The sequence below is a fragment of the Malaclemys terrapin genome, chromosome 3 (assembly GCF_027887155.1).
Source record: "Malaclemys terrapin pileata isolate rMalTer1 chromosome 3, rMalTer1.hap1, whole genome shotgun sequence".
NCBI classification, from domain to species: Eukaryota; Metazoa; Chordata; order Testudines; family Emydidae; genus Malaclemys; species Malaclemys terrapin.
This window is the reverse complement of record NC_071507.1, coordinates 132,208,366-132,225,626: the sequence shown is the minus strand read 5'-3', so window position 1 is coordinate 132,225,626 and position 17,261 is coordinate 132,208,366. Positions and strand designations below refer to the sequence as shown.

The following is a 17,261-nucleotide window of genomic DNA, read 5'->3' as shown; positions in this document are numbered from 1 at the left end:
TCACCAGTTGCAGTTTTGTTTTACTACAAGTTGTTAAATTTTGTCAAGTGTCCTGTAAAAGGGCAGTTTTCCTGGTTTTTTGTCTGATGTCCAGAATCTGTATTCCCATTAGTCATTATATTATTGATTGCAAGTGTTCTGTTTTTAAGACTTACTTATTTCATTTTTTAAAATGTTTTTAAACACGTGCCCATCATGGTTGTCTTTGGGGCCAGGTATAAATTTAGGCCCTGATCCTGGCACTGATTCATTGCTCCATTCACTTCAGTGGGCCTTTATGTGGCCATCCATGAAGGACAGGTTATAGGATTGGGGCATTACAGATGCTGACAGGAAGTTGTTGCCTTCCTTAACCTTTGCCAGTTGCCAAGTTATGTTAATACACATCCTTTAAATCTGTAGAGAGCCATATTCCCAAGTATCTGATTTTCTTCACTGTCTTTCAAAAAGAATATTTTCTGGGAAGGGAGCCTCATTGGAACCAGGGTATTAAACATAGTCATTATTCAATAACTAAAATGTAGGCTCCTCACAAAATAGATTATAGAGTATTTAAGGGTGGGTCTGAACAAGATCCTGCCCTGACCTCCCTCAGTTTTTTGTCACTGTCCGTCGGCTGGAGTTGGAGCTCTGTGTGGTTGTTGTTTCACAACCTCAAATTCATTTTCTTAGCCTAGCTCCTGTACATAGATAATAGTTAGTTTAGTTAGCTAGTGTTAGTTTAAAAAAAGTTATATAGTGCTCTCTGGTGATGCCCTCACTGGAGTTCAAGCATTGTCCTTTGTGTGGAGTGGCAATTCCCAATAGTAACCCCCATATGTGGTGCTTACTCTGTCTTGGCAAAGCCCACCTTAAAAGCACTGTTTGATTTGCAGATTGTTCAAGAAGAGGACTCAGGTGGCAGGAGACCTTTGCCTCAAGCAGCACCTGCTTGAATAGGCCATGTGGCCTGACCCGGTACCAAGGCCTTCCTCAGGTCACAGATTGTGCTCAGGCTCAGAAAGTGCTGCTGCCTCTCTTTCTGGAGCAGGGGCCTCTTCAAAGAGGCACAGGAGCCATTCTCCATTGTTGGCACCAAAGAAGAGATCTCACAAGACAAATTGTGAATGCTCCAGGTTCTGGAGTGACTGTTCTGCCTCCCCTAAGAAGAATGCCGACTGGCATAGGACTGGTTTGGGCATGTGGGATGGTGAGGGTACCTCTGACTCTCCCTTGGTACAGGATAGAAAGGGCAGAAATCCCATACTGTCGACTCCAGTTTTGGTGTCTGTTGAGTTTGGTATCAACTGGAGCAATGTCAGTACTGATTAAGTCTGTGGCATCAGTATACCAGGCTGCAGTGGACCTAATCTGCCTTTTGGTCACATCTTTACCAATGATCCAAGACTTTGCACGGTTGGCATCTGCAGTGCCCCCCCAGTTGGAGCATGCCACCAAAATTTCAGGCCCTTCCACACCACAACAGGAAGCACCCCTCCCGGTGGTTGGCATGGATGCAGCACTGGAGCCAGTACAGGGGTCTTTGGTACCAGACCCTTCCTTGGCACTGACACAATTGTCAATGTTGAGGCATTCAGGTGCTCTGGTACCACTTTTTGCACCGGGACTGACCCTGCCTGTGGCACCAACACATTGAGCACCAGTGGCTCTGACTACATCAGGAAAGCTGATTCCAACCTCGTTCTGGGCCACAGAGGAGTTGGATCGCCTGTTGGCCCCCTCTAGGGTTGCCCCCCCTCCATGTCTCCGAGGTCACAGGACTACTCTATTTCAGAGTTGGGATCCTTGTCCTCCTGCTCCACTTCTCCAGAGGAGGTCCAAAGACGACTGGAAAACCACTATGGCTACTAAGGTAAGCATGTTCCCTGAGGCTGAGACAAAGGCCCCTGGCCTGGCACCTTCTTGCCACTAATGCCTTACCCATACCAGTGGCCCCCTTGGGCTCAATGGGAAGCTCCCTGCTCCCAGAGGTCTCACTCATCATCCAAGTCAATGGCAAGATCATCTGCTCATGCAGCACTGGCAGCTGTGGATTGGCTGCGAGCCCAGGCACTCACGATTCCTCTTCCTGTGAAGTTGCCAGAGTTTCCTTGTCTGGAGATACTACTGCAGGAGCAGGACCCATCTATGTTTCAGCCAACAGCCTTGTCCTAGTCCCCGGATGATGCAGTGCTGTCTGGGTCATCCTCCCTTTCCATCTCAGAGGACTTCAGTGTGTACCAGGACCTTTTACATTGGGTGGCCACATCCCTCAGTTTTCAAGCAGAGTTTCTTCAGGAGAATACCCATAAACTTGTGAACATTCTACAGCCTTCTGTCCCAGGGAGTATGGCCCTCCCAATTAATGAACCTTGAACCCGCAAGAGCCTTTTGGAATATGCTGGCCTCAGTAATGCCAGTGGCCAAGCACTTGGAGAAGCACTATTTTGTGCTTGTACAGGGATACAAGGGGCCCATTTGGCTTGGACTTCCATCCAGGACACCTTGAAGTACATGCTACAACTTCAGGAACTGAGCTTGGCGCTTAGTTTGCTGAAAGTGCACTTGGCAGCAATATCGGCATTTCATCCCTGTATCCAAGGGAAACTGTTTTTTCCCAGTGTCATGGTGATGAGATTTCTAAAAGGACTTCTCTGCCTGCATTCTCTGGTCTGAGAGCTGATCTGTGGGAACTGAACACAGTTTTAGCAGCTGTTATGGGGCCTTCATTCAACACCTTGCTTCCTGTCTGCTGCCCTTCCTGTCTCAGAAAATTGCATTCTTGATAGCCATGACTTATGCCAGGAGGGTGGGTGAGTTGCAGGCCCTGATGGCAGAGCCTCCTTACATGCAGTTCTCCAAGGACAAGGTAACGCTCTGAACACACCTGAAGTTCGTTTCCAAAGTGGTCTCTGAAACAGGCAATGTACTAGCCTGTATTATTCCGCAAGCTGCATTCCTCCCCCGAGGAGCAACACTTCCATCTGTTAGATACTGTCTAGCCCAGAGATCAGCAACCTTTGGCACACGGCCCGCTAGGGTAAGCCCCCTGGCAGGCCGGGCCGGTTAGTTTACCTGACGCGTCCGCATGTTCAGCCGATCGCGGCTCCCCACTGACTGTGGTTCACCATCCCAGGCCAATGGGGGCAGCGGGAAGCGGCGCAGGCGGAGGGATGTGCTGGCCGCTGCTTTCTGCCGCCCCCATTGGCCTGGAGTGGCGAACCATGGCCAGTGGGAGCCACAATCGGCCAAACTTGTGGAGGGGGCAGGTAAACAAACCGGCCCGGCCTGCCAGGGCGCTTACCCTAGCGGGCCGTGTGCTTTCACTCGAGCTTACCCTGGTGAGCTGCGTGCCAAAGGTTGCTGATCCCTGGTCTAGCCTTTTATCTGAACAGGGCTGAACGGTTTCATGCTTCGCCTCACCTGTTCGTATCATATGTGGATCCCATGAAGGGACAAGCAGTCTCTGCACAGACCATCTCTAGATGGATAACATCTTGTATCAAGACTGCATATGAGATAGTGTCAGTTATGCCTCCTTTGATGAGAGCACAGGCAATGTCAGTAGACTTCCTCAATATTCCCATACTGGACATTTGTATGGTGGCCACATGGTAATTTATACATACATTTATGGACCATTATGCAGTCACTGCTTCTCCCAGAGCAGATGCTAATGTCGGAAGATTGGTCTTGTGATCCTTACTCAGGTACACTCTGAGCTCCGCTTCTTGTGGGGGGTACTGCTTGTGAGTCACCTACTTGGAATAGTGGTTGGAATAGTGGTTAGCTCATGTATGGAAACTTATGAGACAGCTATTGCATCTAAGCTAAATTACGTGTTTTGTTAGCTGAAGCTGTATAGACACATGTTTTGTACCAAGGCCCAGGGATTAGTCCTTGTACACAACCTGACCAGGAGTGTCATTTCAAGTATTACAAGTGGTGGCTCATACAGGGACTTGAACAATTGTAGGTCTCTGAAGCTTGCAAGGAATTTCTGTGTTGAGATGGAATGTGTAGCCACACTAACACAATATGTCTCTTTGTTCTCTCTAGTAGCTAGACCAAGTATGGAGATTTGAGTCTGCTACTGGTCCTGAGCTAATGGACTTGGTCCTTTAGCTCAAGTAGAGGCCTATGCTGTTACATCCAGAAGTCCTGAATTTAATCCCTGCATTTGTTTCAACTAGGGTGATCAGATGTCCTGATTTTATAGGGACAGTCACGATTTTTGGGTCTTTTTCTTATATAGGTTCCTATTACCCCCCACCCCCATCCCGATTTTTCACATTTGCTGTCTGGTCACCCTAGATTCATCAATCATTACACTGGATCTATAATCCTCACCGCCTTGTCAGCCCTCTGAGATCAGTCAGAACTCTTCCAAAATGGCTGTTCTTGCCAGTCTCTTGTGACTCTTATCCTGATTAGGTTAAACTCTGTCCACAAACTTCCAAGAAAACCTGTTTGAGGGATCATGAACCTTTCAAGGTTTACAGTAGCATTAAAGGAGAAAGAAGGAAAATGACATTAGTGTGTTGAATATTCAACCAAGCAAGACTCTTGACATTGCCTTCCAATGCACCCTTCAAACTCTAGATGAAGTCAGTGGGAATTGTAATATTTAAAAAATTTATATCAGGGATAAAAAAGTATACAATACATTGTGTACTTTATGATGAGTAACTACAGTACTTTTCTATGTGAGGGGAGTAGTACTATTTTATCATTAATGCAATAGGACATAGCTATGTGGGAGTCCATGTAATTCCATTCAAAGTTCTTAACAGCAGAACTGGACAAACAATAGAAAACATTTTTATGTAAATATTTGCCAAATAATTATCCATTTTGTTTAAATCTATAATTTTAATCAAAACTTCAAAAATTCAATTTTAACTGCTTTGTAGCAAGTAAAAATATCAGATTTTAGTGTGTGAAAAAGTCATCCTGTTTTGGAGGGGATGGGGAGGGTCTGGTGTCAGAATTTGAAATTCTGAAGTCAAATTTTGAAAAGTTTCAATGATCTCTGCTTAATGAATTTTTGCCCATGATTCTGTATGCTATGATTTATGCCATTACCTAGCTTTCTTCGATAACTTTGAGCTACCGTTTCCTGATAACCCTTCGGAGTCTCTTCATATTGCTGATGCCCATTGTTTCCCTAATACAACTACTACATCAATAGGAGTTTTAGTTAGATGGAAAGGTATGCCACTTTGGAGTATGCGAAGACTTGGCACTAAGGAGACCCCGGTTCTCTTTCCAGTCTGCCACTGACTTGATGTGTGACTTTGTGCAGGTCACTTAACTTTTCCCATCCCAACTTTCCCCATTTGGAAAATGCTGATAATGACATCTTTGTAAAGTACTTTAAGATCTCTGGATGATAAGTGATAATAATATTACCTAGGCTTTTGGGAATCTGATATTTCATGTCTCATGGGGGGGACAGATTTAGGGAAAGGTATTGCTGGGCTGTGGAAAGGGCAGGAGATAGATCTCTTGGGCATATTAATTCATCCTGGGTCATAAAGGGAGATGTGAAGTAACCAATCTCTCCGCAAAGAAACAATAGAGGTGAAACTGACCTGTATACTACCCATTGTTAATTTGGAATGTCCTTTTAAGGACTGAAATGCTACATTACTTTTATACCTCTCCCCTTTTCTCCTCCCAAAAACATATACCAGAGTCACATATTTATATGCACTTCTTAGCCAATATTTTGAGATAAGATTCTACATTATAATTAATCATAAATAATAAACCAAAGTAGGTTGAACCATCAAGCAATTTGAGATCAAAATATTAATTTTTCTATTGATTTAACATGACCCCCGCAGCCCCTCGTTGATTTGAAGTGTTGACCCCCCCAGGCATTTCTGCTGCAGTTTGCATTGTCGTGGAGATCTTTTAATTGATCTCGTCAGTGTCCCCCGGATTCCTTTCTCTTTGACCTCAGGGTTCCAATGTCTTCAGCTTCTCCGCTAACCCACCCCACAGGGGAGCTCTGCCAAACCTGATCTCCCCGCTTCTGGTCACCCCTCATCCCCGACCTCTTTTATCCTCGTACGGTTAATACGAGTGGTTTCCTACGCGAGTGTATTTGGTCTGTGTACAAGTTATCGCTATTACAGCCTCGGGCAAATTAAGCGGCTAATGAATTTTCTGTCGGCCATGGAAGTGTGCAGCAAGTAATTAAGCTGTGTACTGTGGGGCCGATTAAGCTGCAAGTCACAGCAACCCGAGCCCAATCGCAGCGAGTCAGTCGCGCGTCTGTACTGCCGGCTTTTTGCTGCACAATGGAATCATTGACTATTTATTTACTCTGCACAAGAAGTCTGCTGTTTACTTAATTACAGGAGCTTTTCAGCTCCCAAAAACTAACTCTTTGATGCACTTTGAGGTCCCACCGCCCCCTGGAAACCATCTCATTGATTGCAGCTGGAGATTAAGTGTTTGTCATTTTTAAGCAGCTCTTTTTGGGGGGTAAGCAGCACTTGGTGCGGGGCAACATCTGTAATACTGCAGGTTGCACCCCAGGTAGGAAGCAGAACCCAGGGGAAGATAGGAGAGCTGGGGAATTCCTCTAAAGCTTCCAGGCATAGCTGAGCTGGAAATCAAGAACGCAGGGGGAAGCTACAGCTAGAAAAGCAGGAGAATTCCTGTAATACTTCCACGCAGGTCTCAAGTGGGAGGCAGAAAACAGAGGGAGAATGGGAAACTCTTGTAATGCTGCTTAGGGACCTGAACAGGAGAGAGCAGAATGCAGGGAATTCCTGCAGCGCTGCTTTAAAGCAGGACAGGGCTCGGGCTTGCTGACTGGGCAAGTCGGAAAGGCTCCTTTGTTTCTACAGTTAATTTCTGAGTTTTAGACATATCAGAAGCGAACTCCGGTAATGTTACGGGTCAGGTCGCGTTAAAGAGCAAGTCAGAGAGGGAGATAGTAGATGTTTGGTCAGACCTTCCTATTAGCTGTTCTTTTTGTTTCTTCCTTTCCAGTAATATGGCCTTTAACATCCCAGTTCACTCGTCTAGCCTCTGTATCTTTGTTCCCCTCCCCCTCCCCCTGAGAAATTCGCCTCCACGCCCCTTACATTCTCACTATGCTGGGACTCAACTCCTGCGGAGCGGGGAGGGGGGAGTGCTAGAACTCAGCTCCTTTCCACTTTTAGAACTGTGTATTCAAGCAGTGAGGGCAAGAGAAATCCCTCATGTGGAAGCAATAGGGATGTTGCCAAAGGGAACTAGATTTGTACATTTTAATACCTTCCTAAACCCCAAGACAGCTGCTCTTGAAGAATAAATGCAGATCCTATTCCCACAACACGTTATAGGTAACTCAGCTTCCTTGCTGGCATTTTGCACAGAAGGACAGCTTGAGTTCCTTAGCTCTTCAACCCCCTGATTCTTCCCCACCTTCTCCCTTCCCTTTGGCAGCCGTTCAAATCTCGGCGGTTCCAAGCCCGACGTGTGGTATAATCTCCCTTGTGAACGGGGTCGGCTTTATGGTTCTGCGGTGCCCCCAAGCCAAAATGTGGCATCCGGCTCGCGGCTGCCTTTGGCCCCAGCTGTGAGAGCAGAGCTCTGTCCCAGGAGGTGTCTGCAGCAGAGCTTGCACGTGCCTGCGGGGGAGGGACTGGGCCAAAAGAGCAGGGTCACAAGCAGCCACCCGCCTGGCTTGTGCTTGAGGCAGGCTCGGCTGGGGGTGTGAGCGGTGTGTGGGGGGCGCTTCGGGGCCCGGCGGCGGTGGAGCAGGAAAAGGAGCTCTGTGCCTTTAAAGGGCGCTGTTCAGAGCTCCCGGCAGAAGGCGTGTCTCTTTGCTGGGCTGCAGCTGCAGCTGCCGCCGCTGCTTTCACTCGAGCTCCGCGCGCCGGCTGCACCTCGCTCCCACAGCCCGGCCAACTGCTGCGCTACTTTGTGGGCAGCATCAGTCCCGAGCTCTGCCTGCCCCGTGCACGCGGCCAGCCCCGCCGAGCACCTGTCCGCAGCGCAAGGTAAGAACTCCGCTCCGGGGCAGGACCCCGGCCGCTCTAGGGGCTCGCGCCTCTTTGAGTGTCGTGCTTGGTTATTGGAAGGGGGCGAGCAGAAGGGGGCGGGAGAGATGGCACCCGAGAGCCGCCGGGCTGGTGATTGCACCGGGCATGGTTTGTTGTAAGTGGCATTGTCGGGGTTTCTTTGAACAAATCCAGACCGGCTGCAGCTGGCTGAGCTGGGCACTGCTGCCTCCCAGATTCCTACGGACTGTTTAGTTATCAGTCATCCAGATGGCAAACCCAGTTCCCCAGGTTAGGGGATATCTGTTGCTTTGGTTCTCCGGCGCTATATAGTCACGATATGCCAGGGCAGAATCCGAATTAGCCTCACAAGCTTGAGGGGTGTAATCTCCTCTTGTGACCCTGCTTACTTCCTTCTCCGGGGTCACGATTTTGTCTTAAAAATACATCAAGTTGCCTTCCTTAGAAAACTAGCCATATGAGGAGAAAGGATGAGACATGTGCTCTAACTTAATAGTGAGAGATCTTGCTGGACAATAGTCTGTACTTCGTCTGATGTCTAATCCCCCTTCTCTCCTCCCTTCCACCGTCCAGTCATTTACTACATTATACAACCAACCGTCTACTCTATGATAGCCAGTCCTGTTATTGATCAAAGATGAAATTCCACATTCATTCTTTGAGAAGCCATCCATTGTTAACCTGGCTAGTGTCTGAGGCTCTCTGTATTCAATGGGAAACATTCCTTTCTGTATCATGTAGTCGTGACTGCTAATACAGCGTGTGCAGTGAAAAGGAAGGAATGTGTTCAAATGAAAAAGCTCCCTTCAGTTTTTTCTTAGAAACTTGTTGGTGGAATAAAGAAAAATCCTTTCCCCACCTTTCCCAGATACTGTGGGGGAAGGGGGGAAGAGGGGAAGTAACAGGGGGAGAAAGCTGATGTATGGTTAAAGCCATAAATGTTTGCTTTTTGCTGCTTAAAAATATGCCAAGGGGTGCATTGCTGTGAAGTCCAAAAGTGCTTGAACAAGTAAATCTATCACATACTCAGTTCGTTAATTAGGATGCACGTCTCTCCAGCAGCTAAAAAATTAATTACCATCTTAAAATGTCATTAATCATCGGCGCAGCAGAAACTTGGTTATAAATCTGGACTAAGCTAATAACAGACAAGGGGGACCTACCGTTTTTATAGCTTGTGGGAGTGGAGTGCAAGTGGGCCGCAATGTGTTTTTAACTGATAACATCAACATTCATTTTAGTACTTTGGCAAACGTTTAAAGGGGTGGACCAGGTTACTGATTTGTCAGCAAATCTGCAATACTTCTGTGTACAGCTCTGGTGGGGTTGGGCAGGTGTTGCAGGAGGCTACTGCTTTCCTCTCACCAGATTGCAACAGCAGGAGGACTCTGGTGGCCGACAAGTCTGATGCGTTTGCAACGATTCACCGAAAAATGTCCAAGGAACAAAGAGTCAAGGACCATATGTCACATGCCGATTCTACATTTCTTTTTGTTATCCTTAGGAGGGAAACAAGCAGGAAGTTAAGTGATGTAAGGCCCATGAAACAAGCTCTGTGGTCAGTTCTTAGATATGTAGCTATGACCTGATAATGGAAAGAATTGTCTTAAATTGTTGTGGTAAAAATGTATATCCCAGCAGGTGGCAGCTAAGTGGAACTAGATTAACTTTTAGTATAAGTAAAGGACATAAAATATGCTCTGAAGAAGAAAGACTGTATAAAAGGTAATAATTTATATGTAATCGCTTAAGGTAATCGTTTAAATGGATAATTTAAACGAATCCCCCTTTTCCTAAGGAAACATTATTTACATAAGATTATTGTATACACAGGGAATACACATAACACACAATAAGTAGGCTTTTAATACCCAGCATAGTTTTTAACGAACTTATGCAATGTCTACTTAGATTGTTTTTGTAGCTGAAACATGAATTTTCATATCTGCTTCACCTGTGCGCTGGCCCTGGACACTAAAAACATGTAGCTACCAGGCGGTGAAGTTGAAGAACAAATCAAGACTTATAACAGGAAACTGAATATTTCAACCTTATTGTGGCAGATTATTGGTATGTGGAGGATAGGATCCCAGTGGACACCAGCTTCAGCTAGCCCTATATCCGAAAAAGAATTGAGTAGCATGGTTGACAAGCATTGAAAAGACAAGATCAGCTCCCTCAGTAAAATACTGTATAATTAGCCGTGTTAATCCTTTAGATGTGTACAATACTGGGAAGGAAAATGCAATGAGGGGTGCTATGGCACTTTTCAGTTTTCATCCTAAAATATTTTAGAAGAGAAGCAAGGGTTTTAAAAGGTGTTTAATAAAGGGAAACTGAAATCCTGTTAACAGATGGGAATCTGGACGTGGTGGAGTTGAGGCTTTAGCTAATTATATGTTTTATAAATAGTTTTTAGCCATCAAATGTAGGCAATTTTTTTTCACCGAGTTCTAAATATTTGGTGGCTTGCAAAACATTCCTTACCCAAAAGTAAGGGCGCCATGTAAGAATTCTGAGTTAACCACAATCTTCCTTGAGAAAAAGATATTTTCATAAGATACTAGAGAAATGTGTGGTAGGACATAATAAAGGAGATATTTAAGGCAACCCTGTGAAATACCAATAAAAACACAGTCCAGCCAACATAGTAAAGAATAGAGTGCGTCTTTAAAAGTGTGAATAAAATACATTAATTCCCTTTCTGTATTGGGAAACCATTGAAGGGGGGAAATATATTTTGACACTTAAAATGACACACGGCTTTGGTAATATAGCTCAACAGCAATGATGCTTAAGGAGTGGTGCTCTCCGTGGTGCTGAAAAGGGAATGCAGCCCTCCTATCGCCACTGTATTTCAGCTGGACTGGTCCAGGTGCTGTCCATGGTGGTGAGTGCTGTCAGGTTAGTGTTGGACGGTTATTGAGGGTGAAAAGAAAGTTAATTTGAGTGTCATGCATGTGCACAGGTTTTGGAATGTAGAATATTGAGCATGTAATTTTAAAAGCCATTTATAATAGATGGTTTTGAAGTTTCAGTGCTTGTATAAGAGCCTTGGCAAATTGGGAATTTTGTTAGTCTTTTATTACAGGTAGCTGCATATTTATCCAGGTAGCGTAGAAAATAAGTTTGGATAATAGATGGTTAAAATAGTTTATTTTCATTTCTTGATTAATGCGCTACGTTTGCAAAAGAAGACAATGAATCTTATAATTTTCCATGCTTTTTAAAAGTTTAGTCTATAAATAGTGCTAGATTCTGATAATTAGCAGCACAATGAGGATTTGAAGATGCCTAACCTCCGCTAATTCATCACTGTAGCAAAATTAAGAATGCACAGTTACCACGCAGGTCAGTTTTATTCCTCCTTGGACCAAGATAAGATATGAACAAGTAGATCAGAGTAAATGAAACAGCAAATACATGAAAGAGCACCTCAAACTGTACATTTTCCTGAGAGAGATTCTAAATGGGAACTGAAGGAGTCGCTAGATATCCTTGCTTTTAGCACTAGGTGTTCTTTTTAGAGTACTCCAATAGTCAAATCATTTGATTGAATTGCCTGCTAGACTGCAGAACTAGCCATTCATGATACTTATTTTTGACACTGCAGTTATGCCTCCATTTTAAAGACCAGAAATCAGTAATGTTTAATAATCCCCTCGCAGAATATAAATTTCTTTTCATCAGCCTTTTTACAATATCTGAAGAAGATCTGGTCAGAGAAAATCAGTAACCCATAAGGGTAGAAAGTTATTGTGAATTGTTAACGCTTTTAGGAACACATGGTCTCTAGATTATAGGCAATTTCAATTTTAATATCACTTATTCTGCATATCTAAAGTATGCACAGCATTATTAAGAATTAACTATAACTCACGACTGTGTTGCTACACTCCTGATAGATCCAAGAATGTGTTTCTTCAGTCTGATGTTCTGTAAAGCCAAGTCTATGCTGTCTTCATCTGTGATAAAAATCTCTCTCACTGAGATTTTCTTCGGCAATAAAGAGAGGGCAGACCCCCAGGCAGAATACAGATTAATCTGCATTCATTTTCCTTGTGGGGTACTAGGAATGGTCTTTTAATATCTATAATAAAAAACCTCAAATAGCTTCAGTGAAAGCTTCACTTTCAGATTTTTTTTTAAATTGCTGCCCATTCTTTGCCAATGTGTTTTAATGAATGCACATAGGAGCGAATACACAATTTAAAGGATCTTGATTGTATTACCAAGGAAAATCTGAAATGTTGCCGAGAATGAATGCACCTTTATATGGAATACATTAGGAAAAGAAAAGAGAAAAGTCCAGAGCTGTTTGAGAATGCAAACTAAATGTCCCAGAAGCAAACTACCAAGTACTGTTATACTTACTAAGGATAGTAGACTATTATATGTGTTTAGACTACAGTCCCATTTTAAGCATAGGTCTCGCTATGCAAGTATAAAAAGCAGAACCTTAATAAAACCACAGTGAAAGAGAGTTTAGTGCCAAAGATAGAGAGGCATTTTGGAGTGTAGAACATGAAACATGCAAATCCACACATCCTCTCTTTCAAATGGCATAGTCATTTCAACCAAACTGAGCAAAATGAATATGTAGGACTTTCAATTCAGCATTAGATTTATTTATTTTTTGAACACTGCAAAATTGTTCTGTACTTTGCTAAAGCTTGGATGTTCGGTGATCAGAGTCCGCTACAAGTTGCCAAAAGATAGTCAGTATACAAGTCATCACGTTTACATTAATAGCAGTAAATGTACCTAAGTAATAAAAAGCGAATTAAACTATTGGGACCCTTTTAGCCTAAGCCTTAGCCTGATACTGATACCCTTCATGACATACTGTCACCCCTTGTAATACCTCCTCTTTCAGAACTCCGAGGCTAAGTGATTTCCACCTAGCTAGTCAGCTGTTAAAATTCAGGAGCTGATTTTGATAGACCCGCGCGCGCACGTACACCATAGCTGCCCCTTTGCAGGAAAATAGCTATTGTTGAAAATAAACACATAATAATTGTACGCACGTAAATAAAACGGAGCTCATTTTTCAACAACGCGAGGCGATCGGGTCGGTTGCATGGCAGACATTGGGAAGGCTGCCTGGCAGACAGCCTTAAGAAGCGAAGAGCTATCTCAATTTTTCTCACTTAATCTTGGCTTCACGTCAGAAGCTGTGCAGCAGTGCAGTAGAATGGGAGCACAGCAAAAGCTTCGCCACTAAAACGCCTGGAGCTCGTTGACTCTCGCTATGTGGCGATAGCTCAGCGATTTCTCGAACTGGATTACTTATTGATTTCCCTCCTTTCTTGCCTCCCAGGTTTACCCGGCTGGACATTGTGTGTTTGGATTTCGCAAGGATTCTCCCCCGACTAACATGGATGTCCCACCATTCCTTGCAGTTGAAGGTTGCTCCTTGGCGCAGTGAATGAAGAACATGCAGGGATTGCTAATGGGTTTGGGAAGCGTAGACTCTCTCCTCTCTCTGTGACCATGCCGTGATCGTGTCTGAGGGCTAACAGTCTACGTATCCTCATTCTTACCCTACCGGGGAACCTGACGCTTATAAGGGGGAAGTAAGGCAGCGCGTGTGTGCATAGAAACACCATGAAGATTATTTCCCCGATTCTAACTAATCCAGTCTTCAGATGCACCATTAGACTCCTTCTTTGCTTACTGTGGATTGGATATTCTCAAGGAACTACACATGTATTAAGATTTGGTAAGATTTCCCCCGCACTTTACATTGTGTATTTCAGGCTGAATAGTTATATGCACAGTTATGTCAATAGATGGGGAGCGGGGAGAGAGACGAGGCTCTGGGGGATACTATTGGAGTCAGTTACCGAAGACCCTCTTTATTTTGTGTCCGCATGGCTAAACTAATGTTTGTTTTTGTGTCACCGATGATAGTAATAATAGGGGAAAATGACTGGCAAACGTGCTTCCCGGAAGCTCTGCGGGGTGATCAGAGCTTGTGTGGCTTCCTCGTGCTGTGCCTTTTTTGTTTCCATAGCAGTAGGAAACGCGGCTAAAATAGCTGTTGATTAGTTAAAAATCTGACAACTACTTGGTAAGTTTCGACCTACAGCTTTTCCAGTCGGAGCTTCAGGGCAGATTCAATATTAATGTGACCCTGGAAGAGACCTTCAGTTCTGTTGTTCTTGAAAGATCTTTTAGTTTACTTTAGTGGTGATTCCGCTGTAGTAGAACAGATTCTTTATTAACAATTAGTGGGATACCAAAGAGGCATCGATGCAGGGCTATGACACATTTCAGAAAAGCTCCTCTCATCAGGGAAAGTGACTTGGTAATTATTTCCACTGTAAGACGAAGAGACTGAGAGATGTCATAGGCAGATCAGTGAAAATTTCAGTGAAAGCAAGCATAGCGGTTTCCCAGATCAAAGAAACCCTCAGCGTCTCGTGGAAACTAGTATTAAAAACCGGGTGTGAAATTTCTGTTAGAAAGCCTCCCACATATAGGGTTGGTGAGGGGAGCAGAAACAAGAGGAATGTTCAACAACAGCTCGAAGCTCATGTTGTTTCCTGCCTTTGGGGCAGAGCTGGGCATGAAAAGTTCTGCGAAGTAGATAAGAGTTAAGGTGGTGAGAATTGCGAAGAGCACTGATCAATTCAATCGCCAGCCTAAGTGGTACTACCTTAGTGTTTGTGTGTGACTTACTCTCTCATATCGTACACGCGTTGGAAAAGTTGCAGTGCCAAGCAAGCGGCATCCTGTGTGCCAGCTTGTTACCTATGCAAAAGAAAATGCTGCTTTTCCTTTTCTGTATCTGCATTGTTTACACTGTAGCAATTGCAGGAGCCATTAACAGCTCTCGTTTGCTTGGGAAAGGTAGAATGTCTTGCATTTCTTTAAAAAAATCATTTTCATGTTGAATGGAAGGCTGGTAATGATTAAAAAGGCGACGGGTTGTTATTGATCTCCTGTGCTGAATTCCTAGTGTACTTTCTTCTGCCTTCATCTGGTCTAAAGGTGGTGCTTAAGGCCCGTTGCTGTTAGCAACCATCTTCAGGAATGCTTGTTTCTTTGGACACGGCTAAACAGGTCCATATATCATCGCGGGGTTTATTTTGCATTGAATCGGCTCCGTTGCCATTGCAGTGCAATCGTGCAATGACTGAATGTCGTCTGGCGCTGCCCAGTTATCCGTCTGTACCCGAAACAGGTTCACAATTGTTGCTGAGCGTTGGTATCTATGCGTTTGAATTACTGTCAGCGGTAGCTATGAAAACAGGCACCCTTCCATCCCCACTATCGCCAAACGCTGATCTGTGGGTTAATTCAAGCTGTCTTCGTCAGTAACAGCATCCGTGTTGAATTATGAGGCTGGAACACTTATTAGAATATCATTGATCAACCTGTGTTTTTATATTAGAAAAATAAGACTCTTAAGGTCACAGCGGGGTTTTATTGGGTTCCTTTCCCAAAGGGCTGACACTTGGCGGCATGTAGTGTGTTTTTCTAGACTAACTTCCTTTCTCGGTCTGTCTCCGGGACAGACATCTCGGTTTTGGGGTTAGACTCCGATGGTTGGTGTTCACACTGGTTTGTTGCAACAAACTAGAAAGACACTTCGGAACCATTTGGTGCCTTTCCGTGCTTAAAAAGTCGCCTTTCATCTCGGTCTCTGCGGGTTGGGGGAGGGGCGGCAAAGTTATTTTTGTTTATTTCTCGTGAGGAGTCCTGGGAGTGAGGGAAAGGGCTTCTTTTTGCTTGTCAGAGTGGCCTGTTGCATGTCTCTCATTGTGATCGAGTTTAGCTTTTAATTTAGTCCAGGAGTAAAACTGCCCTTATTCTGAATGTAAGAGAAGGGCTGTGCATTCCCAGGAGGGTTAGATCATTTGGCTGGGGGAAGCCGGGAATAACAATTGTGTACTGAAAATATGAATTATTTCAAGTGGTAATCATATCGCGCCCCCCTCTCCCCGCCTTCTCCCTCCCCGACCCCAGTTCCCACCGTGCTACATGCCACTCCGAAATGTCCTTGCTACTGAACTGATGGGTCGCCTGTTGTTGCCCATCGGAGTTCTTCCTGGGTCTAGGCAGGAGCGCAGAAGATTCCCTTTAAAAGGCAGCCTGCCACCCCCGCTTTCCCTTCGCAGCTAGCAGCGCTATGGCAACAGGGGAGATCTTGTAGCTTGCCAGAGCTCCAGCCCCCTCATTCCTCCTGTGCAAATGAACCCACCATGGAGTCGCTTTGTCCTTCCCACGGCTGTGCCATTGTTGAGACTAGCCGGCCAGTCCTGTCAGCCTCTCTCTCTCTCTCTCTCTCTGCAAGCTACCTTTCAGCAACAGCACAGGAAAGTCGAACGCCCGGGTTATTTGTCATAGGCAGACTCATTTTTACCCACGTGCTTTGGATCGAACCCAGGAAAGGCTGATGTGCTACCATAACTAACTCTCTAGTAACATTAAGTCAACCTAGTCTTTACCCACCCAGGCCAGTTGCAGGGAAAATGCCTGCGTGGATTTCTGACTCCTGTTGCTGGAGCAGGACCAGCTGATATTTTGGCACAGCAATAAAGCGATCCCTTGTAAATGGCATACAGCCAACTCTCTCATTGCAGTTCCCGAATACTTTCCTATACACAAGCCCGGAAAACAATAGGCACGAGGCTTGCCCCCACGGTAGTCAAGGATTTGAAAGAGAATTAAGGCGAGGCACTGAAAATATTATTGTGATTATAACACGAGGTTCTAGACTTAGAATAAAAGGAGAGGCCAGGACGGTGTCTTATCATTTGCATCACTGTTGTCTCCGCTGTGTTAAGTCTAACTCTGGCAGAAATCCATACCTTAGCTCTTGGAGTTGCACAAAAGCAGAAATGCACAGGTAAGTCGGTCCGTGGATCACTTTTTAAATGTACTGTTGATTTATAAGAAAAGCAGGTCCTATAACCTGAAACAAACACATCTCGGTGCACATCATTAAGCCACTCCGTAAATCAGCCCGCCCTCACCGCCACACACGATGGTCTAGTCTTTCCATCACTATCTTTACCTGTATTTGTTTGCCCACAGCAGCCTACTTACCCGCAAGAGCGGGGTTACTGCGTTAGTGAGAGCCCCAGACCAAAGCGTTTCAGGACTAAGATAAGCAACTTCGGCTGGTGCTGAGTTTAGATGCATCTACTACTGATTTTTTAAATGTCCACGGTATTTTCCTAGTGCACAATCACCTCCCCGGGTCCCCTCTTCAAAGCACCACAAGCTGATCAGAAACAAGCAGTGTTT

General features: G+C 44.8%; 1 protein-coding gene across 4 annotated transcripts in view; it reads left to right on the top strand.

The window, feature by feature from the left end:
• Positions 1-7,921: 7,921 nt before the first annotated feature.
• The window catches only part of GRIK2 (glutamate ionotropic receptor kainate type subunit 2), a 584,433-nt gene continuing 575,093 nt past the window's right edge, over positions 7,922-17,261 (top strand). For all 4 annotated transcript variants that reach the window (XM_054023645.1, XM_054023644.1, XM_054023647.1 and 1 more), the window contains exons 1-2: positions 7,922-7,982; positions 13,324-13,725. In XM_054023645.1, coding sequence (XP_053879620.1) covers positions 13,611-13,725 — 115 coding nt within the window. In that variant the 5' untranslated portion in view covers positions 7,922-7,982; positions 13,324-13,610. The remainder of the gene's footprint in view (positions 7,983-13,323; positions 13,726-17,261) is intronic.